The 26,016-nt window shown below is 34.1% G+C and overlaps 1 protein-coding gene across 2 annotated transcripts in view; it reads left to right on the top strand.

Moving 5' to 3' along the window:
- The window catches only part of CCSER1 (coiled-coil serine rich protein 1), an 870,293-nt gene that overhangs the window by 575,887 nt on the left and 268,390 nt on the right, over nucleotides 1–26,016 (top strand). For both annotated transcript variants that reach the window (XM_033214831.1, XM_033214832.1), the window contains exon 7: nucleotides 12,583–12,660. In XM_033214831.1, coding sequence (XP_033070722.1) covers nucleotides 12,583–12,660 — 78 coding nt within the window. The remainder of the gene's footprint in view (nucleotides 1–12,582; nucleotides 12,661–26,016) is intronic.

Raw genomic sequence — 26,016 nt, forward strand, 5'->3', positions numbered from 1 at the left:
ACTTCAGTGTGTTTTTGTAGTGGCTGGTAATGTTTTTTCCTTCCATATCATGTGCTTCCTTTAGGAGCTCTTGCAAAGCAGGCCTAGTAGTGATGAATTCCATAAGCATTGGCTTGTTTGAAAAGAATCTTACTTCTCTTTTACTTATGAAGCTTAGTTTGGCCAGACATAAAATTCTATGTTGGAAATTTTTTCCTTAAGAATGTTGAATATTGGCCCCCACTCTCTTCTGGCTTGTAGGCTTTCCACGGAGAGGTCCACTTTTAGTCTGATGGTCTTCCCTTTCCAGGTGAACTGGCCTTTCTCTCTGGCTGCCCTTAACCTATTTTTTGTTTGTTTGTTTGTTTGTTTGTTTTATTTTGTTTTGTTTCGTTTCAACCTTAGAGTCTGATGACTATGTGTCTTGGGGTTGAATTTCTTGTGGAGTATCTTACTGGGGTTTTCTGCATTTTCTGGATTTGAATGTTGGCCTGCCTTGCTTGGTTGGGGAAGTTCTTCTGGATGATATCCTGGAGTATGTTTTCCAGCTTCATTCCATTCTCCCCATCTTTTTCAGGTACCCCAGTCAGTCGTAGGTTCAGTCTCTTTACATAATCCCATATCTCTTGAAGGTTTTGTTCATCTAATTTCATTCTTTTTTCTTTATTCGTGTCTTCCTGTCTTATTTCAAAAAGACAGTCTTCAAGCTCTGAAATTCTTTCCTCTGCTTGATCTATTCTGCTACCTGTGATTGCATTATGAAGTTCTCGTGTTATGTTTTTCGGTTCCATGAGACATTTCTCTCTAAGTCCTTCTAAGTTCCTTTCAGTCCCAGTGTGAGAACCTGTATATTTCAGTTGAAAGCATTGAATTCACTTGCCCCTTTTCATTCCTCTCTGTGAGTGCCATGGACCACAGCTGCTTCTATTTGTCCATCTTGGATCTTTTCCTTTCAAATCTTTAAATATCTATTTTTAAATATCTAAAAATATTTATTTTGTTTGTGATTATTTTTGAATAGTTGGAATTTTGTTCCTTTTTCTATCTATTTATTTGTTTATTCCTTTTTCTAGTTTGTACTTTTAATACTTGCTTGTCTCCCCTAATGAACTTAAGGTAATTGGAGGCAGAGTTTTTTTTTTTATTAAGCACAAATTATAGTATCTTGTTTTTTATAGGTTCTCAAGACTGTCAGTTAAATGTCATTAATAAAACTAGAACACAATTCTGACTGGTTGGACACTGCTGAACATACCAAGAATGTTTAATAAGGTAAATGAACTGAGGAATATGAAGATTCAAGTCATAGACCAAAACATAAAGAGGCCTTGCCACAGTTGGTTCAGATTCCACTGCAGAGATAAAGGGTCAGAGACAGAATTTCTTTCCCTGGGAAAAATTGTGAGTTAAAATAGGGACTCAGCCTCCAAGTATCTATATAGCACCTTGGGGGAATGCTACAAGGACTTAAAGGTTCAAATAAATATATGAACTCCTGGAATTTTGATATAAAGTTAGAAACTGCAGTTTTCTAAAATTGAAGCAAACGAGAGCAAGTTAAAACCAATAAGCTTAGTTCTTGTTAAGGTAACCAATACCACTATCAGTAAAAGTAAGCTGGTTTTAAAAATATTACTATTAAGAGTAGGTATTTGTCTTCCCAATTACATTGCAGTGTATCTGGCATGAAATAATTGTATTTTTAATAGTAGTTTTTTTGTGAATAAATTAGCTAGTATGAATGTCGTCATTGTGGTGATGCTGTAACAGTTCTGTTCAAATGAGAAAGTGCCCTGATTCTAAATGATTTGTATTTGTTTATATATTTACCATAACTTGATGTCAGCATTCTCTGAGATCATCCAGTTATTGTTTCCTACCTTTATATGAAACAAAGAACCTTTAGGTCTGTAGTGTGGTTTCTGAGTGGTTCTGTTCACCAAAAGTGAAGCACTTAAATAGATTACCAATAATTCTTATGCCAAGTTTAGTTTCCATTATTAGTTAATATGTTGGCCAATATCTGACAAAATATAGTTCATTATTCATTTAATTTTGAATCATCCCCACAAAACCTACTCGTCCCTATGTGAATTGATATAGTTTAATTTCTGAACCTTCCAAACTAAGAACCAATTTCTGATTTCTTCTGTGAGATTCACTCTGAAGGAATGAGCCAGGGTATTGCTTTGCCATAGCCTAGTAATTTGGGGTATTCTAGGGTTTGGTCACAGCTTTGATTTAGCTTTCAGTTAGTGACTAAACACAAAAGTAAGAGATTAGTAATTGGAATTGTGTCACAAGATCAGAGTAGAGCTAAGAGCAAAGATAACTCAACACTGAGACAATCATCTCTTGGGATATTATATCTCCCAACTGTCTTAGATTATTAATACCAGGAGGAAAGAGAATTTAAAAAGCTACTTTCTGACCTCTCTGTGATTTCAGAAGGGTGAACCAGAGCTTTTGTTTACCTTTGGATCTGTACTAAAAGCCTTTTCAAGTAGAGAATACATAGTGAGGCAGGGGGAAAATATTCACTCTTAAGCCTTATGTGGATGTGTATACTGGTAGAATCTCTATACAGGACAATTTGATAATATTCAAAATTACATTTGAATGTATCTTTCAGCTCAGTAATTTCACATCTCAAAATATATCTTATAGGTAAATTTGCACACTATATATGATTATTCACTTCAGCACTGTTTGTAATGCAAAAGAGAATTTAACACTAGTTAACTACATTATAATATAGCCACAAAATGTAATACCATATAGTATTGATATACAGTCATAACCAATAGTAGGGGAACCCATTATACATAAATATATGGTAAAACAGCAAGTTTAAGAATAATATATATTACCCTATATGTATAAAGAAAAAATGAATAACTATATATAAATATTTGTGTATAGTTTTCTATTTTTATCCATGTAACATCTGTAGAAGGTTATATAATACATTGCTAAAATTGGTGGCCTCTGGATGGCTGGTCACTAGTGGTAAAAGAAAGACATGTTTTCTGGAAAAATGTGTTGTACTTTTGAATTTTGGACTATGTGAATATGTTATCCAAATTAAATTAAAAATATGTCCTAAATTTTTTAAAAAGTAGTAAATACTTTTATATCCAGGCATTTTTGTGATCAAGTTTTATGATGTCCCCAATTCAAAAATGTATAATCTAAGCTCCATAAATGTAAAAAGTAATAACTTGCTATTATATAAATAGTGTTAACTTCTCAGCCTAGAATAAAGTGGTATCATGGCTGTCTACTTTTGTCAGACAATTCTAAATTTTAGATTTTATAACTTGCAACTTCTCAATCATTGTGCTTATTCCCATACAGTTATGTGCTGTATAATTATAATACTGTATTTTTACTATACCTTTTCTATGTTTAGATATGGTTAGATACACAAATACCATTGTGTTTCAGTTGCCTACAATATACAGTACAGTAATATGCTGTACAGATTTGTAGCCTAAGGACAATACACTAAACCATATTGCCTAGATGTGTAGTAGACTAAGCTATATAGGTTTTTAGATGTACACTCTATAACGTTTGCACACTGACAAAAGCATCTAATGATGCATTTCTTAGAATTTTTCTTCATCTGGCCGGGCGCGGTGGCTCAAGCCTGTAATCCCAGCACTTTGGGAGGCCGAGACGGGCGGATCACGAGGTCAGGAGATCGAGACCATCCTGGCTAATACGGTGAAACCCCGTCTCTACTAAAAATACAAAAACTAGCCAGGCGAGGTGGCGGGCGCCTGTAGTCCCAGCTACTTGGGAGGCTGAGGCAGGAGAATGGCGGAAACCCAGGAGGCGGAGCTTGCAGTGAGCTGAGATCTGGCCACTGCACTCCAGCCCGGGCGACAGAGCGAGACTCCGCCTCAAAAAAAAAAAAAAAAAAAAAAAAAAAAAAATTTTTCTTCATCATTAAGCAACAGATGACTATATGAGACATAATGCTTACATATTAGACAAACTGTTTTGTGAAAACTTTTTGGCCACGTAGAGCTGGATTATCAATATACCAAAGACTCCCTTGGGATTTAGTGTATTTCTTTCCATTCCTTAGATTGACTCAGTGTTGGATTTGCTCCTAAGGATGTTCCATCTACTTGGTGACTTCAGTCAGTTCAGACAGAAACACATTCTTATGACCTCAGCCATATTAGCTGAATGAGAACATCTCCTTTTCAAAATTACACAATTCCCAGATTCGAGCTCTATTTAAATAATGTGGCTTCTGTGCCATTTTGTGACTGGCAAGAAAGGTTGATGAGGCCTTGATTATATGCTTACATCTATTTTAAGAGTTTTGGACCAGCAGTATTCAAAGCAAATGGATTGAAAGTTTAGGAGAAATCACTCCCCAAAGGAAACCCAAAATGTTAACATAATGAAATAAAATGGATGCCAGGAAGTCAAAAACAGCAGCTATAAACTCTAAGAACATATTATAAAGAAAAAAGCTTGCATTTTCATTTGGAGAAAACAAGACCAGTAAAAGATGTAACCGGAATGGAAAAGGTTGTTGAACCCGACTAAAGTACAATGGGCTAGTCCAGATTTAGAGACTAAACTCAATTTCCTAGTGCTCTTGTTTTGGTTTACTGCTAAAACAACAAACACTAAGACATGGAATATGCACCATGTAGAGAATGAAGTAAGTGGAATCAGCCTTGTTCCTCTGAGAGGAATGCCTGTAATTCAGTCGTCAGCACCCTGGATTGGAGGAGTCCAGGCCTCTTGGCTTCTTGCCTTTTGCAGGTATAACTAGTGAAGGACACACATTAGACACTGAAAATCTACCTACTAATATGTGTGTATGTGTGTGTGTGTGTGTGTGTGTATGAGATGTTTTTCTGTGTCACAATTAGATACTCTATATTCCCTTTCTTACCAAGTTCTTGGGCCAACAGCAAGCCTAACCAGGTCTTGCCAATGGGAACAATCATGGCAAAACCTAAAGTCTAAGAGCAGGGAAGTTTAATGTGTACTCAATACTTGTTGAATGGCTGAATGACTAAGTGACTGAATTTTCACAGAAAATTGACATGTCTAAAAAAAGTAAGATTTTTTTTAAAAAAATAGCCGATTTATACTATAGAAATAAAAATTATGTGCTTTATTAGTAATAACACCATTGATTATTAAAGCAGCAATATACTAAACCATGTGTATATATTTTCTATGTAAATTTACAACTATGAGAATACATCCTCAAATTAGTTAACACATTTAAAGGGGGAAAATTTAATTTTATTAGGTCTAGAGAATCATTATAGAATTTACCCTAATGGCTTTAAAAAATTAAAATATTTCACTTACCCGTAAATCTTTTTGTGTACTCCGAAGATTTCAGCCCAATTGATCATGTTTAACTTCAAGAAATCCTTATAAATAAACTTTAATCCCATAGGACAGATCCATTAATCATGCTTTCAGGGGAAGCATGATTAATGGATCTGTACTATGGAATTACAGCATTCAGTAAATATTAATAATGCAAATTCACTCTACCAAGCACCTTAACAGTACCCAAACAAATAGATCATTTTATATGGCTGAAGCTTTCCTTCAGCATTCCCATATGGAACATGAAAGTATGCAAAACAATTTAACATCAGCTTTTCTGGGAGAACTTAACAGAAGATTAAAGGTTCTCTGATGGAGAGATTTTGCATCTCAATAAAATGATCTGTCAAAATTTATTTTGATGAAAGTTTTAGAAGCCCTGATAAAAACTCAGAGGCTATGAGTAAATGACTATTATGTATTACAACAATGAATAGCCTGGTTATATTGCTAATGAAGAATTTTTAAAATAAACTTTTAATTGGGGAATGGTTTTATATTTACAGAAAATATGCAGAGACAGTACAGATGAGTCCCATAAACTCCTGAGTTTCTCCTATTGTTATCATCCAACCTTGGCAGAGTACATTTCTCACAACTTAAAAATCATTGTTGGTACATTACTATTAAGTCAACTGGTCAATGTATTTGGGTTTCAACAGTTTTCCTTAATGTCCTTTTTGTTATTCCCCAGTCACATTCAGGATATGTTATTACAGGGCTCCCCAACTTCCTGGCCACGGATCAGTGGTTTGTGGCCTGTTGGAACTGAGCTGCACTGCAGGAGGTGAGCGGAGGGCAAGTGAGCTAAGCTTCAGCTGTACTTACAGCTGCTCCGCATCATTGGCATTACCAAATGAGCTCCACCTGCCTTTCAGATCAGCTGCAGCATTAGCGTCCCTTAGGAGCGCTAACCCTATTGTGAACTGCACATGCGAGGTTTGAATGCCCCTTATGAGATTCTAATGCCTGATGATGTGTCACATTATCCCATCCCTCTCAAGATGGGATATCTAGTTGCAGGAAAACAAGATCAGGGCTCCTACTGATTCTACATTATGGTAAGTTGTATAATTATCTAATTATATATCACAATGTAATAATAATAGAAATAAAGTGCACAATAAATGTAATATACTTTAATCATCCCTAAATCATCCCTCTCCCACTTTGTGGAAAATTGTTTTCCATGAAAACGGTCCCTCATGCCAAAAAGGTTGAGGACCACTGCTTTATTATTGTTATTCGCCATGTCTTCGCAGTGAAAGTTTCTCACACTTTTCTTGTTAAGCACTGATTAGGCAGAACATTTCTCAATTTAGATTTGTTTGATGTTTTTCTCATGATTAGACTGTGGCCATTGGTTTGAGGGTAGAAAACCGCAGATATGAAAGATCCCTCTCTTCATATTATACAACGTTCGTGCTGTCTACATGATACTACCCTTGATCACTTGACTGAGGTAGTATGTGCTGGGTTTCTCCACTGTGAAGTTACATTTTCCTTTTTTCACACATTACACTTTGGAAGAAAGTCATTCAGCGCAGCTTGAGGGTGGGAATAGGGTGTTAAGTTTCATCTCTTGAAGAGAACTATCTAAATGAATTATTTGGAATGCTTCTGAAAAAAGATTTGTCTCATCTCTCATTTGCTGATTTGGAATTTTTCTGAAAAAATGTGTCTCTTCTCCCGATTTATTTGCTCATTGTTTTAATACTTTTAGTTATACTCTGTAGTATGTTATTTATGTTGTTGTTCGAATTGTTCCAGATTTGGCACTTGGAAGCTCTTTCGTGTTGACTTCTTTGTTCTTTGTCTCTTTGGCATACCCCTGTTCTTTTGTTTTTTGAGTACTTCCTTGCTTTATGGTACAAAAGGATGCTCCAGAATCATCTTGTGCATCTTGTGCATTTCTTGTCCCATCCCGGACTTGGAATCAGCCATTTCTCCTAGGAGCCCTGGTTTCTTTTTTAGAGAAAAACAAGATCTAAGCACTGGGTGTTAGTATGGATATTTTATTCAATAAAATGAACACATTTTCCTCCGAATCAGAAGAAAAACATAATAAGGCTTATACAATAAAATATTTATAATACTTATAAAAGATTATCTCATTTTCATGGATTAAAAATTAACTCCCTAACTTATGAATCAGTTAACTATATTTCAAAAATGAATTTAAATTTTAAATTTTATATTGTTAGATACACACGGCTGACTTGGAAATTGTATGCACAGAACATTGATAGTACCAAATGACAAATGGTTTGTGAATCAATTGAGAGATCTTCCTTTCTTCACATCAAAATAAAGAAGAGAATACTATGTTTCCCAATGCTATTAAAACGAGTACACGTTTGTATTTATCAATAGCAAGTATAATAGTAGCAGTTATGAGAAGATGTAACACTCAAAATGTCAACTTTATTTTCTGATTATTAATAGTGCCTCTTATTCTTCAATTTCTCTGCTTTTTTAGTGACAGAATGTTGAGTTTCAAAGCTCTCAACTGTGTACTTTGCCCAATGTCAATTAAGCAGTGTCCATTAAGCATGATCACATTTTCAAACTAAACATTTAAATCATTGTTTATAGTAACAGATGATATACCATTTTACCAAATTTTTGTCTGAATTTAACTTGAGAAAAAAAGTTGCTAATTAGTATAACAAAAAATATTTTCTTTCATGCTCATTATTTATTTTGAGGTAGACCAACTCTTAGGATTTGCAAGTCTTATTTTCACTTGGGTTTTATTGTGGTTATTGTTAATAAGCTTTGTATACTTATTTTTCTCATCAACAATGACTTCTATTAATTAACTTTAAGTTTGTACAAAGATAGGTGAGTTTGAAGATTTCAGTGAGATCACTTATCTGCTCTTTCCAATTTCTTGATAAATTGTCCCTGATTATTCATGCATGTTTTAAGGAGCCATCACATAGGAGCTAAGAGAAGTTCTAGTCCTCTTCCTGCTGTTGTTTTCCTTTAGTATGGTGTCATTTTCATTTAGCCTGTGGATATCTGCTCTTCACCAACACCGTATTGCAGATTTGAATATGATAAGGTGGCATGGTGTTTTGCAGGAACCTCTGTGTGCTTAGATCATAGTTTATTCCATTGAAATTTTTGAAGGAAAGGATAGTAGTTCCCATCTGTCTCTTGGGATTATATTTTAAATAGATTTTTTTTTTTTTTTTTTAATGTTTGCTTGCTCATTCTTTTTGCTCAGGGCCAAAGATGAGTCCAATGGTAAGAGAACTGGTCTCTGAGATAATAGAAACATTGTTTCTCTTGGTATTTCTATTCTCCTTCCCAACTAAATACTTCACTTCTCTCCTTCTCCTAATTATCTTCCTAGGAAGTTCCATAATAACCCACTCCGATGAGAGTCTTGGATATTACTTTAAACATTTCAGTACTGTAGCAAAGCCTTCTTATCCTCCCTACAGATAATAAATCCATTTTTAAAATTTATTATAATGATAGTGAAGACATGAGTAAATATAAGACTTTCATATAATGAGAAAGAGTGGTTAAAATATCTGAGATTACTTGTTAAAATTCAAATTAACCTGTGAAAATCTTGTGCTAGAACACATGTAGTATAAGTATTATTTAATGTTTATTGTATACCAAGAAATTGGAAAAGCATCTTCAAAGAATAAATCTCTGATCCTGCTATCTTTTGCCCATATATATTGAAGTGAAAGATTAGTAGAAGAAAACATAAGAGAGAATCTTTGAGAACGTGATTGGTAGGCCAGTATTTCTTAGGTAAAACACCAAAAGCACACACTACAAAAAGCAAACTTCAAAAAAAAAAAAAAAAAAAAGATAGTTTAGAAAACTTTGGCTCTTTTGAATATATGGTTAAGAAAATAAAAAGGTAAGCCACAAACTGAGTAAAAATATTTGTAATAAATGTATATGACAGAGGGTTTGTATCCAATAATCCAATGATAAAAATTGGCAAAATATTTTAATACTCTTTGCAAATGAGATATGCTAATAGTTAATGGGCACATGAAATGATGCTTAACATCATTAGTAACCCATGGAAGAGAAAGTTAAAACCACAATGAGCTTCCACTGTACATCCATAAAATGCCTAATTTTTTAAAAAAGACTTGATACACCAATATTTCCAAAACACAGTGCAAGTGGAAGTGCAAAATATTACAATCCTTTTGGAAAACATTTGTCAGTTTCTTATAAAATTTACATAATATGTATTATGTAATATATGTATGTAATAATATTATGTAATATTATGTAATAGGATATAAACTTGCCAGAAGACCCAGATATATCATTGTTAAGTATTTACTAAAGATAAATTAAAACACATGTCCAACAAAAGATATATACATGAATATTCAGCATTTTTTTTTCATTAGAGCCCCAAACAGGAAGCAACACAAATCCCATCAGTGAGTGGATAAGCAAATTTCTGTCCATCAGAAATACTACATAAAATTTTGAAATAATAGACTACTGAAATATGCACCAATATGATATAATGAATTTCAGAATCATTTTGCTGAGTGAAATAAGCCAGACCCAAAAGAATTCACTTCTCTACACTTCTATTTATATGAAATTCTAGAGCAGCCCAAAGCAGACTAGTAATAGAAAGCACACTATTTTTCTTGGGAGCAGGGATGGGAATAGTTGAATACAGAGGCACATGAGGGAACATTTTCAGGTGAAATACAGAAAATGTTCTGTATCTGATATTGGTGGTGGTTACATATGTGGATATATATGTATATAGTTACATATATTGATATGTTTGGAATCTATCAAAAGCAGATGAAGCCATAATTCTGACAGAACATTTTATGAAGAAAGTTGTGGATTAACAAAATCATCAGCTTTTAAAACATCAAATGTAACTTAAGTATTTCATTTAGATATTAAATTGTATCATTATTGCTATTGTTGAAGAGTAAATGGATTAAAATATGAAATATGGATAAGACTTATCTTCAAAAGGTTTACAATCGTATTTTATCTAAAAGAATAAGCAAATTGGAATGACACCTAAATTACAGATCACTGAAAAGCAAATGGGAAAACAGTAGGATAAGCATGAAAATACTTTATGTATTTCTCAACTTGATAACTAAGTACAGTTTATCAGATGTTGTCATATGAGATGGATTTGTTTTTTTTAAATATTTATCTCAAGATGTCCTGAGAACAGTAGAATTAAGGTGTCACACTTTAAGATTGATTTGAAAATTATAGCTAGAACACAATTTTCTCTTAGAATGACATTCAAAGAATCAGTGTTACATAATGTAAAATTTGGAGTCTGCTTTTTACTATCCTTTGAATTATACATTAATGTCTGGAAAGTTGTGGGAGACCTCAACCTTTAAAGAAGTTTACCATGAACCTTGACTTTTCACTCATGTTCTTATGAAAATTAAACCTTCATTGGAAAGACTGTGGTCCAGGCTTTTCAATTGTTACACATGAATGTCATCTATGTCTCCTAAATATATATATTTTTGAGGGTATGATACTTTAATAAGCAATGCAGCCTGTCTATACTACAGGTAAATATCGGATAATTCAACTATGAATGAACTGTGTCCTGTCCCTTGCTTAAATTCTTGTGAGAAATCCAACTTTAAGAGAAGTAGCTCAAGAATATTTTTTCCGTGTTTTTCAGCATAAAGCTTCATTCATGTCTTATGTTAACATCCTGCGGTAATTAGTTAGCAAGACCAGCCTTGTTTCTCTATTATGTCATATAATCAGAGAGCGAGAATCAACAATTCATAATATTTCCTGGTTTTGATCAAATAAATGGCGTAGAACTCCGGATAAATTTTGAAATTAAAGTCAGTAACTAACTCACCTCAATTATCTGGTGCATGTATTTTCCTACTTCCTTTAGTAGATTATTGTCCAATTTTTACCTGATTTCCTTCTTTAGACATTTTTACTCAATGCACTGCCTTATATCAATTTCCAAAATAGATGTGGTAAGTGTTAAATTAACATTATGCTGAATATCTTGCTTCCTGAGTTTATAGTTCTTATCCTTGGTTTCTGGACTAGGGAGTCATAAGTAGTCCCAACTTAATGGGTATTTAAAATATGTCCAGTTTATTGTATATATGAATACAGTGAATTGAAAATAATCCTTGAATAGAAAGTTTCTAAGAATAAGTAACGGTGGTAGCACCTATGCTTTGAATGCGTTCTTTTGCTGAAACTTAAGTGAGTCAAACTTGTCTATTTATATCCTTATCTCACTTGAGGTGAATTCATTCTTTGGTTTTAATCTTCACTGCAAAATTTCTGTGTGTTTGCACATATATTTAGAAACCAAGCTGAAAATATGGGTATATATTCTTTTCAATGTTTTATTTTCTTTTGTTTTATTTCCATATGGGAGAATCCCTCTGAGAGACTGTGTTAAGAATATAATAAAATGACTTCTGTTGCTACCTACTATTAGTATCTTTTTCTTGCTTTTAGAAAAACAAATTAATGATTAACTTCTAACTGGTGTCTCTTTTTTAGGCTAATCTCACATTAAATAAGTTTTAATTTATTGTATTTTTAAAAGACTACAAAAACAGCCATTAGCAATAATCCAGGCATTCTCTTACATTTGTGTAAATCTTTTATTATTCTTAAATTTTTGTTTAGCAGAATAAAAGAAGGGTAAAATGTCAGGGGCTATGAATTTAGGAATTTAAAATATTTATTATTTGTTTCAGTTTGTAATTGTATATTGTGGCAGATTGGTTTACATAATGAAAAAAAAGTTTGCAATGATTTAGATCTTTATAGAAGAAAAACTATAATACATGTTTGAAAATCAGTCTGAAATACATTGAAATAGCAACATAATGAATTATTACAGCTACAGTTTAACTTAAAAAAAAGGTAAAATATAAATTAAGCAATGATGATAATAAATACCACCCTAACACAAAAAATGGCCATCATGTTTGATAAAATGCACTTAAAATATACATGGAGAGTGATAATTTGACTAATTTCCCAGATAATTGTTTCTATATAAGGAATGATTTATTATATAATTATGATTAAATCAACATTAAATCTGGTATTTTTACATTCATATTTTACTTATTTATTTTATTTATTTATTTATTTATTTATTTATCTAAATTATGAATAGTCAAAATGACTACAAAACAATCCTTATTTAATTCAATTTCACTGTCCTTGCAGAGTACGGACATGAGTCCAGCAAGCAGTACCACGTCACTTCCTGTTAGTCCTCTTACCGAAGAGCCAGTGCCTTTCAAGGTAAAAAATAAACAAGAAAGCGTTATTTATAAAAATTTTAGGATAATTAATACATAGTTTAAAATAGTTTATGTGTAGATGGTGAAGTGAACTGCTTTAATCTTCAAGGCCCTGATTTCAAATCTTAAAATCATTTTTTCGTGTATGTGTTCTATTGTCACTCTATTGCTAACTAAAGGTAAAGGTTTGGAATGAAAATTACTGCTTTATGGGACGATTGTTTGTCTTACATGTAAATGGTGGGGTTTTATTGTAATAGGTTGATTCACATGAATTAGAGGTTTTACATATTTTGTTTATATTAATTACATTAATATAATTCATAGGGGTAGAAGGAAACATTCAGCCCTCATCTAGTGGTTAAATTTTCATTAGCAATGCTAGGTTACCAATAATTAATGATGTAATCCTTTTAAAGTAAGAGTCAAAATCAAGAGTTGAAATATGGAATCATTCCACCAAACATATTGTATTTAATAAGTATTCAAGTAAATATGAAAAGAAGTATGTGGTATGACTGGTGGCATTTTTTTTCAGTGTGGGAAGCTATATACATAACAAATATGAAGTCTTGTTTTGCCACTTAAGATTAGATGTTTCCATTTAAGCCAAAGCTTGTAGATCAACTATTTTATGTTTTTACTGGGGTATTTAGATATTATTGGTATTATTATAAATAAAAACAATTCTTAAGAGCCTGAGGAAAAAATTAAAAATGTTGGGATGATGTACTTAAGTGCCCTTATTTCAGTATACTTTTATTTAAAGACAGGTGCACATTTTAAGATTATCGCATTTATGATTGTAGTATTTTAACATACAATTATTATGTTTTTTATTTTTCATATAAGGACTGTATCTTATTTAAGTTTATATTGCTTGTACCTATATAAGCAATATAAGTTGCTGGCATGGATTTTCATATACTCAGTATTGCTGTCTTGTTGAAATGATAATTATAGAAGGCTATGAATTCATATAAGAGTATTTAGTTTTCTAGTTATGGATCCTTTTTTGGTTAATGAGAGTCAAATATTTGTTAGAAGTCCCTTTCTATACCTGCTAATTGTTAAATACTAAACGATATTCTGATTACATTATTTATTGACACATTCTTTATTATTATACAGATAAATGAGAAAATAATACTAATACTACAAAGTTTGATATTACCATTTTATGGTATATGGAACAAATTTACTGAAGAAGCATATCCTTAACAAGATTTTTCTTGAATTCTCCAAACTTCACCAGAAACCATTTTTTTATTTTTAATATATTGACAATGATTACAGTCTTTGAAAATTAATGTATTTTTTAACAGAAGTTAAAAAAGGTTAGACATATTTCAGAATCTGCTGATATAAAGCTAATATAAATACAATTATTTTAGTTCGTTTCTCTAACTGGTTCTGAGAGATCAATAGTTTTGGGGTAAATGTAAATGATCCTATAAGAAATTAAAACTTCCAAGTGCTTATAATATATAATATTGTCTTTTGATGGACAACATATTTATAGTGACTTTTAATTTACTTCTTTTGTGAAAGGAATATTGCCTATATATTTTCAAAATATTTAATTACCTATAAAATTATCCTTCTAGTGTTTATAAGTATCTAAACTTAAAATTCAAAATTATGAACTAAAACTTTATCTGCTTCTTTCATTTTTAGTTTATAAATTGTCATTATGTAAATGAGTAATATAATACTCATTTAATGTTATATAAGCACAAAATATATAGAACTATTTTGAACAGAATCTTAAGAGTATAAAGCATTGTAATTTCAAGAATATGTTGAGAATTATATAACACATAGAAGACATTTAAGTTTTCTTGTAACCATATTCTGAAAAAATCTGATATTATAATTCATATGTCTAAAACTTTGATAAAAATTATGATATTGAATAGCTAGGTAACTAGAAAATAAAAGGTTGTCTTTTTCACCTATTCCCCATGAATGTGACATGATATTTCATGTTAGTATTAGATTAATCCTCTTAACCTCTTAGCTTACTTTTTTAAGATACGGTGATTTCAGCACTCAACCCCATCACAATCCATCCTGATATTAGAAGAGCAAAACTTCTTCTAATATTGGTGGGTGATTAAGGGATTTGACTTTCCTTTTTCTTCTGGGAAGTAATTAGATTACTAGAAGAAAGGTATTTCCTCCACTTTCTTGGTCAGTTTTGGAAGAACTCAGAACAATTGGAGGAAGATATATTGTTTTGGCTGGTGTGTTTATCAAGGTGCATGTTTTTCTTTAAGCATTACCTTTAAAAAGACATTCAGATTAAGTTGATTTCAACCACATCGTTTGAAATAAAGATGAATGGTAATTTTTTAAATAAAAAATGAATACTTTCCCACTGATACCCATGCCTTTATTCTTGAATGTTAGATGAGAAATTGGCTATTGTTAAGAATGTACCATAGTAAGAGCTATTAAACTAAGTATGGAAGAAAACAAGATGGCATCCTAGGTACTATCCCAAGGTAGGTTAAACTTCAGAGATACATGAATTTAAAATGGTAATTCAGTCTTGTTGGAATCAAATATTTATTTTCTCTAATATGGCAGCATTTTTCAACTTTGTTAATGTTGGAGCCCGTTCTTTCAAGTAAATAAAAAAGTGATCTGCACTGAAAGATAGTCTAAGCCCTACATACATACCCACTTCTCTATTCTCCCGCACTATGGTTCAGTTTCTGCTAAACTCATGTTTACTGTTTAAAAACCATTGCTAAAGTGGTTTGTTTGGTGTAGCTATCCTTTCAAAACCGAGGACATTTCACACAAAAATTCATCCAACTTTGTCTTAAACAACTGAAAAATCTGGAAACTTTGTGCATCTCATTGTAAATAAAACTACTTGACAAGAGATAAGAAGGCTTTCTCCATCTAGACAGAGCACATGAACTCCAGGTCACCACAGTCATCACCATTCCTACTATATGCCAGGTGATGAATGCATTTGACTGTATTCCTTCGTAGAAGATAGTGTATAATTCACAATCTTCCACGTATACTACACATAATAAACTCCAGATTTCCTGGGCAGCCTCTTGGTACTGAGGAGTTTCTAGGATGCTTGGTTCTAAAAAGTTTCTTTTATAAGAACTGTCAAATTCTTTTACCTTTATAAACTATTGCTATGAGCTCCTATTTGGAAACAAAAGGCAAATTATACCCTCTAGTGTTTTTTTTTGTTTTTTTAATAGAATATTCAGCATTATATCAACTGTACATACATATGATCTGACACATGCCACTACATCATTATAGAAGAGCCAAAGGATAACCAATTTTGCTTAGGTAGGAACAAAATGTTATCAAACATCAACAACAGAATCATAAAAGTTCAAGATCATTAAAGTGAGACAATGCTGTGATGAAAAACAGTGGATTACTTAGCCATTAAGTTTTTTATAGTTTTCTGAGGAGTAAACCTGAACGACATTGACGTTAATTTTAATGTGCTCTTTCTATCCTTTTCTATCTTTTCCCTCTGGCATTCTCCCTGATTTCTTACAAACATTGAATCACTTCCCATCTCATCTGCCTGCCATCTCCCTTTGTTAGCCGTGGTAAAATGCTCCACACAGAAGATGGCTTCAAGCCACTACATTTTACTGTTCTTTAGTAGGATGACCCTTTCCATTTTTTTGTACATATGCAGTTATTAGCAGCCTCAATCCATTTCTGGAATTAACACTCTTGAAGCTAAAGCTGGTTCATTGTTCCTGACCCTCCATAAAAGTACAGTTTATCATGAGCCATGTTCTTCTTGCTAATCATGTTCATCAGTTTTTAAATTTATTTGTACTTCAATGAAGCATGGTGGCTACATTTTAGTCTTTTTTCCTAATTAAGTAATGTTTTTGATTAGATATGTTAAGAAATCATCTTATCCTACTGTACTGTATTACATTTATCCTGTGATAAATTCAGCAGGAAATTAAAAAAAAAAAAACACAAAACTTCTATTGTTCTTTGGACTTCTGAAGACTTTTGTGCTTCAAAAGTGCAAAAAGGCATTGAGGAATACCCTCCACTCACCAATCCTTGATGAAAATTTAAAACAAACACATGTAATTCAGTGCATTTCTTGGCCAATTGATTACTGCTTCCCTGGGATGTTTGCATTCCTGGAATGCCTAGTGGGATTGTCACAGTACCTAGAATGCACAATGGCACCACCCTCTCTGAGGTCGACTGGACTCATCTGGGCAGTTCTTATGTAGGGTTTTAAAGTGGGTACAGTCAGACTGAGGTGGAAAATGGGGTCGTCTGAAGGCTCAAGTGAGATAGACTCCCAGGATAGTTCCTTTATTCACAAGTCTGGTGCTGGGCTGGAAACACTGTACCTATTGGGATCTCCCTCTCTCTCTCTCTCTCTCTCACTCTCACTGCTCTATTCTACTTCTGCCTCCTTCTTTCTGTCCTAAGCCTCTCCATGGACTAGCTTGAGCTTTCTCACAGTATGCTGGTTTTGGATAATTAGACTTGTTGTATGATAGCTGGCTTCCCCTAGGGTGAATGTTGCACAGGAAAAGAAGGGGAAACATGTCAGTCTAATTAGGACTAGAGCAGAAATACACAGCTTCATCTCCACATCTTTCTATTGATTTAGCAGTTCCAGGGTGTGTCAACAGTCCCTAAGACTACCCCTACATTCAGAGATTTGTAAGAAGACATGGAATTCAACAAAGATCACACTCTCCTCTACCAGCAATGTAAATACAGGACATGTATATGATGTTTCTGCCTAGTAAAGGCTGTTAGCCAACTCAGCACCAAAGGATTTTACTGGGGACATATTATGTAGGAACCCTGTACCTAGGTGTATATCAATATTCTAAACTCCCAGAAGAAATCAGGTATTTAATGTAAACAATATTGTACAAATATTGTTTGTACAAACTACTTAGGGACAGTGAGCCAATCTTACCATTTATGGAAATCTTTATATGCATGTAGGACTCTGGTTACCAGTCAGTCAAGTTCTTATATACCAACCAGTGGCTAATCTTGCAAGTGTGCCTTTCTAAGCACTGTATATTAATTTGTTCTCTATCTCCATCAGTTTAATTATTATAATATTTGTCTTCCATAAATAAGTAAGAACATGTATAATTTGTCTTACTTTCCTTGGCATATTTCATTTAACATAATGACCTCCGGCTCCATCCATGTTGTTACAAATGGTAGCATCTAATTCTTTTTTATGGCTGAATAGTATTCATTGTGTATATGTATCACATTTTCTTTTTCTTTTTTTTTTTTTTGAGACAGAGTCTCGCTCTGTCGCCCAGGCTGGAGTGCAGTGGCCGGATCTCAGCTCACTGCAAGCTCCGCCTCCCGGGTTTACGCCATTCTCCTGCCTCAGCCTCCCGAGTAGCTGGGACTACAGGCGCCCACCACCTCGCCCGGCTAATTTTTTGTATTTTTTAGTAGAGACGGGGTTTCACCGTGTTAGCCAGGCTAGTCTCGATCTGCTGACCTCGTGATCCGCCCGTCTCGGCCTCCCAAAGTGCTGAGATTACAGGCTTGAGCCACCGCGCCCGGCCGTATCACATTTTCTTAATCCATTCATTTGTTGATAGTTACTTGGATTACTTGCAAATCTTGACTGCTATGAATAGTGCTACAATAAACATGGGAGTGCAGATATCTCTTCAATATACTAATTTCCCTTCTTTGGGGAATATATCTAGCAGTGGGATTGCTAGATCAAACTGTACATCTATTTTTAGTTTTGTGAGGAACCTCCAAGCTGTACTGCATAGTAGTTGTACAAATTTCCATTCCCACCAACAGTGTATGAAGGTTCCCTTCTCTTCACACCCTCCCAAGCATTTGTCATTTTGCCTGCCTTTTGGATAAACAGCATTTTAACAAGGATGAGACAGCATTTTAACAAGGATGAGATGATATCTCATTGTAGTTTTGATTGCATTTCTCTGATGATTAGTGATGTTGAGCACCTTTTGATATTCGTGGTTCCCATTTGTATGTATTCTTTAGAGAAATGTCTATTCAGATGTTTTGGGCATTTCTCAATTGCACTGTTAATTTTTTTTTTTTTTTTTCCTATAGAGTTGTTTGAGCTCCTGATTTATTCTGATGTTAATTCCTTGTTCAATGGATAGTTTTCAAACATTTTCTCCCGTTCTGTGAGTTCTGTCTTCACTTTATTGTTTCCTTTGTTGTGCAAAAGCTTTTTAACTTGATGTGATCTCATCTATCCAATTTTGCTTTGGTTGACTGTGGTTGTAGGGGTCTTAATTAAGAAATTCTTGTCTAGTTCATGGTCCTGGAGAGTTTCCCCAGTGTTTTCTTTTAGTACTTTGATAGCTAGGTCTTAGATTTAAGTCATTAATCCAATGTTTCTTTGTTGATTTTCTTTCCGGATGATCTGTCAAATGCTGAATGTGGGATGTTGAAGTCCCCAAGTATTATTGTATTGGAGTTAATCTCTCTCTTTAGCTCTAATAATATTTACTTGATAAATCTGGCTGCTCTTGTGTTGGGTATATATATACTTACAATTGTATCCTCTCGCTGAATTGAACTCTTTATCATTATATAATGACCTTCTTTGTGTCTTTCTATATTTTTTGTCTTGAAATCTACTTTTTCTGATATAAGTATAGCTAGTCCTGCTCTTGTTTGCATTTGCAAGGAATGTATTTTTCCATCCCTTTATTTTCAGTCTATATTTGTTTTTACAGGTGAAGTGTGTTTCTTGTATGAAACAGATTGTTAGGTCATTTTTTTTTTATCCATTCAGCTACTCTATGACTTTCAATTGGAGAGTTTATTTCATTTACATTCAACGATGTTATTAATAAGTAAGTACTTACTCCTACTTACTCCTATTTTGTTTTCTGGTTGTTTTTTCCTTCTTTCCTCCCTTGCTGTTTTCTTTTGTGCAAAGGTAATTTTCTCTGGTGGTATGTTCTGATTTCTTGCTTTTTATTTTTCTTTATCTGCTGTGGGTTTTTTGATATGAGGTTACCATGAGACTTGCAAGTAACAACTTATAACCCATTTTTTTAAACGATAGATTTAAAATGCAATGACTACATGGATTGCATGAACAAACAAACAAGTACAGAGATAACTATTAAAAATCCTACACTTTAACTTCATCCTCCAACTTTTTAACTTTTTACTGTTTCTATTTATATCTTATACTATGTCTTGAAAAGTTGTTCTAGTTATTTTTATTACATTCATCTTTTAGTTTTTCTACCCAAGATATGAGTAGTTTACATACCATAGTTATGGTGTTATGATATTCTGTGTTTTTCTGTGTACTTACTATTACCAGTGAGTTTTGTAACTTCAGGTGATTTCTTATTGCTCATTAACATCCTTTTCTTTCAGATTGAAGAATTCTCTTTCTTTAGCATTTCTTGTAGGACAGGTTTGGTTTTAACAAAATCTCTCGTCTTTTGTTTGACTGAGAACATCTTTATTTCTCCTTTATGTTTGAGGATATCTTTGCTGGATGTACTATTCTATGATAAAGGTTTTATTCCTTCAGCACTTTAAATATGTGATGCCATTCTTTCCTGGCCTGTAAAGTTTCCACTGAAAAGCCTGCTGCCAGACATATAGGAGCTTCAATGTATGTTGTTCCTTTTCTCTTGCTGTTTTTTAGGATCCTTTCTTTATCCTTGTCCTTTTTTAGTTTAATTATTAAATGTCTTGATATAATCTTCTTTGGGTTAAACCTGCTTGGTGTTCTATAAATTTTAGATACTTAAATATTTATATCTTTGTCTAGGTTTAGGAAGTACCATGTTATTGTCCATACCTTCACTTGTCTCTCTCCTCTTCTTTCAGGCCAATAATGCTTAGATTTGCCCCATTTAGACTATTTTCAAGATTTTGTAGGTGTGCTTCATTCTTTTTACTTTCTACCTCCCCTGATTATGTATTTTCAAATAGCCTATCTTCAGGCTCACTACTTTTTTATTCTCCTTGATCAGTTCTTCTGAGACTCTGATGTATTTTTCAGTATTTCAATTGTATTTTTCAGCTCTAGAATTTCTGCTTGATTCTTTTAAATTATTTCCATCTACTTGTTAAATTTATGTGATAGGTTCTGATTCCTTTCCATTTGTTATCTTGAATTTCATTTAGTTTCCACAAAATAACTATTTTGAATTCTCTGTTTGAAAGATCACATCTCTCTCTTTCTCTTCAGCATTGGCCACTGGTGCCACATGTAGTTTCTTTGGTGAGGTCATGTTTTCCTAGATGGTCTTGATGCTTGTGGATATTCATCAGTGTCTAGGGTCTGGGTATTGAAGAGTTAGGTATTTATTGTAGTCTTTGCAATCTGGACTTGTTTTTGAACTCATCCTTCTTAGGAAGGCTTTCCAGGTATTCAAAGGGACTTTGGTGCTGTGATATAAGTCTTTGGTCACTGCAGCCATATCTGCATTAGAGGACACCCCAAGCCCAGTAAAGCTGTCATCTTGCAGACTCATAGGGGTACTGCCTTGGTTCTTGGCTAGGGTCAGGAAAATTTTTTTGTATTATCATACAGAGATTCTTGTTATTTTCTCTTACTTTCCCCCAAACATAGTCTCTCCCACTATTTTGAGTTGTGAAGAGCTGGGAGAAGGGTGACACAAGCACCCCTGTCGCCACCTCACTGGGACCAAGCTGCATTCAACCCAAAGCCAACACAGCACTGTGTCTTCCCAAGGTCCACTGTGACCTCCCAAGGCCCACTGTTACCAATGCCTGGCTATCACCTGTGTTCACTCAAGTCCAAGGGCCCTACAATCAGCACGTGGTGAATCCAGCCAGGCTTGTTTTCTTCTGTTCATGGCACTGACTTTCTCTCTCCCTATAGCCACCACTACCCCAGACCCAGGGTGAGCAAGGCCTGGCTACTCTTCTTGTGCACTCAAGGCCCTGTGCTCTTTTGTCAGCTTATGGTGAATGCTGCTTATCCTGAGTCTCTCCTTTCAGAGAAGTGGGCTCCTCTCTGGCCCAGGGCAGGTCCAGAAATGCCATCGAGGAGCCAGTGCATGGAATCCAGGACCCCAGGAGCTCTTTTGGTGCTCTTCTCCACTATGGTGGAGCTAGTACAAGCTTCAATAAAAAGTCCCATTTACTCCTTCCTCTCTTTTTCTAAGCAAGAGACTCTACCCATAGCCACCACAGCTGTGAATGTGCTGGGTCACACCTGAAGCCAGCATAGCTCTAAGTCTCACTCAAGGCCAGCGGCGAGTACTGCCTGCCTGCCACTGCTCATTATTTAGAGCCCAAGGGCTGTTTAGTCAGCAAGTGATGAATCCTGCCAGAACTGGGTCCTTCCCTTTAGGGCAATGGGTTCCCTTTGGCCCGGGGTGTATCTAGAATTGTCAACCAGGAGTTAGGACCTGAAATGGGGGCCTCAGTTCTCTGCCTGTTGCCCTATTCTATTGTGGCTGTCCTGATACCCAAGTTGGAAGACAAAGTCCTCTTTACTTTCCCCTCTCCTCTCCTTAAGCAGAGAGAAGTCTCTCCCAGAGTTGCAAGCTGTGCTGCCTGGAGTTGGGGGAGGGTTGATGCAGAAACTCCTTTGGCCACCCCAGCTTGTATCTCACTGGGTCATTTGCACCTTAGCTTCATGGACTTCAAGTTCAGCACCAGGACTTGCCCAGGAATTACAGTCCTTATGGCCTAGACTGCATTTCAAGTTTATTTAGGACCGCAGAGCTCTTTAGCCTATGGTGGCGGGGCTTACTGGAATTCAGGTTCCAATTGCTGGGATGAGTAATTCACCTCTGGCTAGGACTGTTCTAGATGCTCCCTCCATGATCACCAACTGAGTTCTGCCCTGAGTCACTTTCCACTGTGACCAGGCAGCACTGTATTCCAATGCTAAGTTCCACAATTACTGCACTATACTGCCTTGAAGCATACAGATTCTCTCTCCATGGCCGGTAGCTGACTACTGCTGGAGAATAGGGGAGGGGTGGTGTAGGTGATTCAAGACTGTCTTTCCTACCCTATTCAGTGCCCCTTTCCTCTATATGATGTTAAAACCAGGTACTGTAATTACTTACCTGAGTTTTGGTTTCTATGAAGGTGCTTTCTTGTGTGGAGAGTTGTTCAATTTGTTGTTCCTGGTTGGGGGGAATGATTTCTGGAAGCTTCTATTCAGCCGTATCACTCCGCCTTTCACACTATATCCCTCAATGCTATTTTAATTTCCATTAAGTTTGGAAGTTTCCATTAAATGTCACCATATTTAAATTAACTTCAAAGAATGTTTTTAAAAAGTGTTTTACAAAATTCTGTTTAAAAACACTGCAAGTAAATTCTAAATTAAGATATCAACTACTAAACAAGATTTTATATATATGTTTATATAGTATTATTTGTTGTCAATTTTTTTTCTCTTGGTTCAGTCAAGATAAATTTAGAATAAATAGTATACCTATTATTTGACTGTTGCAGACTGCATTACTGATGGATGATGAATGCTCACATAGTAAGAAAAATGAGAATTATATCCTGGTAAGACAAATGAAATTATTTTTACATAAATTAAAGTCAAAATGAATTTTGTTTAATTTGTGTTAAAAGATATGCGGTATCTCTCAGACATAGTAGACCTCTGGGAAAAATATTTCAGAAGGAAAATATTAGCAAATACTTTCATGTTGTCTATTAGCTTCATATTGCTGTTCAAATTCTTCTCACACACTGTCCAAATCATTTTAGAAAGGTTGGTACAAGATAAAGAACTTGTCAGCATTAATACATACTAAAAATAATGGCATACCTCCTCTCCCTTCTACAGTTCACACATTCATTTTCTGTCTTAAATTTAAAACTCAATTAGTTTTTCATTTTTTCCAGGTTGGTGTCTTGGATTTCTCCTGTTTTGGGGTTCTTTAAGTAGTACTAATAGAAATTTTTCTTTGTAAAATGGCTTATTTTACCATGCCTTCAGATATTGGGTCATAGTCTGTTTTGCTTACTTTAATCAAATAATTCATTTAAGAAATTTTGTGTACACAATTTTCTGAGCATCTGTTAAAATAATATCTTGGATTATTGAATTTAAGGCTTCACTTTGTATATCACTGAGTTAAACAGGGCCCTGGAAATCTGAAAGATATATACATTTGGATTGCATTCCTTAATTGGCCAAAGTGAGGATTCTATAGGATAAGCTTGAATACTGTGGTAGAGTTCAGGTACAGAACATGGGAAGATTTCTGAATTAATTTGTATGTAAAGGATAGATATTGAACTACTGCTAGCAAAATTTTACAGCCAATAAAGGCCTTAATTATAGGGAAGGAAAAAAATATGTATGTTTCTTCAAACAAAAAGAATTTTAAGAAACATAACCTCAATCTTGATTTGAGAATCCAGAGTAGATTGGCATCACTGAAACATTTGTTCTGTCAAAAGATGCCAGGGCAGTTTTATTTGAAAACAGTTGAAACCAACATGTATTCAGTTGGATGGTGTTCTGTTCCTGAACACCTGTTGCTCTCAATAATTTGAGAAACCTCGGTATGAGATAATAGCAGAGGTAACAATCACACCATCATTCTTGTTCACACGAATTTTAAGATTTTAAAATACGTGATATATACATCAGATACTGAGTCTGACTGGGAATTCACACTGTTATATTTTTGATATAATATCATTATCAATGATAATTTAAGCAACTGATCTCATGTACAGCACTTCAGTGTTTATTTCTTTAGTATTATCATTTCATATAAACTCCACTATACTCATTTTTATTGTTTTTTACATCATTTCAAATATTATTTCACAGTTTACCTATAAGTGTGAACACATTTTTTAAAATAAGAAGTTAGTAACCTAGGTAAAATTCAAAGGCTATGATTTATTACTAATGTGCTCATTTGAGATAGACCATGAGTATGAGAAGCTGTCAAATATGGACTCAGTATGAGTTCAGTTTTTCTGGCAATAGTTCATCTGTTGTATTTTGAAATTGCCTACTGTATTAGTCCATTCTCACACTGCTTTAAAGAACTATCTGAGACTGAGTACTTTATAAAGGAAATAGGTTTAATTGACTCATAATTCCACAGGCTATACGTGAGTCATGCCTAGGTAGGTCTCAGGAAACTTACAATCATGGCAGAAAGGTGAAGGGGAAGCAAGCATGTCTTCAAATGGCAGAAGGAGAGGGAGACAAAGAGAGAGAGAGAGAAGGGGGAAGTGCTACACACTTTCAAACAACCAGATCTTGGGAGAACTCTGTCATAAGAAGAGCAGGTGGAAGTCTGTCTCCATGATTCAATTACCCTCCCACCAGGCTTCTTATCCAACACTGGAAATTACAATTCAACATGAGATTTGGGTGGGGAAACAGAGCCAAACCATATCATCCACTTAAATAACCATTGAATTTTATTTTAGAGGTTGAATAATATCAATATGCATGCTATAGACTGAAAATTTATGTTCTCCAAAAATTCAGCTTGAAATTTTTACCTTCAATGTGACAGTATTAGGAAGTTGAACCTATTACTATGATTAGGTCCTTAGTATAAAGCCCTTATGAATGTTATTAGTGCCCTCATAAAAGAGGTCTCAGAAAATGTTCTCATCCCTTCCAACATGTGAGGACTTGGAAGATTGCTGTCTGTGAACCAGAAAGCCCTCACTAGCCCCTGAATCTTCTGACACCTTGATTTTGAACTTCCCAGCCTCTAGAACTGTAAAAAATAAGTTTCAATTGTTTAGAAGTCACCCAGTTAATGGTACCATGTTGAATCAAATAAAATGTAGTAAGGAATTAAGTGCAATTAATTTTGTCATGCGTGAAATTCTTTGAAAATGACTATGTTTTCCTTGGTGACTCTATAGTGCTAAAAGAATATTAGACTTAAGTGTTTTATAATGATATTGGGCTTACATGGTTATTTTTTGTTTGTTTCATAAAATGTATAATTCAACTATTATTTTTATTGTGCTATATGGATGCATTAAGTAGCCATGCAGACAGATGCAATAAAATTAGTAAAATAAACAAATATTTTGATTTATTTTAGACATAAATTTAGCATTTTTTTCACTGTAGTTTTCATACCACACATAAGTAATTTGGCAGATATTCTATTATATATAGTTTTCTTAGGAAAACTTGGCATGTTGATGGCACAAATTAAAATTTGGATAATAATTAAGAGTAAACAAGATAATTCAATTTAGTCTTGCCTACAATAAAGATATTCTTAATAGCTTAGGAATATAATGAATACCACTTTAAAATGCATTCCAAAAGAAAGAAGAAAAGGTACAATGTGTTTTAGCAGAAACACTTGTATCCTTT

Source organism: Trachypithecus francoisi, unplaced genomic scaffold, assembly GCF_009764315.1.
Source record: "Trachypithecus francoisi isolate TF-2019V2 unplaced genomic scaffold, Tfra_2.0 Lachesis_group1, whole genome shotgun sequence".
Classification (NCBI taxonomy): Eukaryota; Metazoa; Chordata; class Mammalia; order Primates; family Cercopithecidae; genus Trachypithecus; species Trachypithecus francoisi.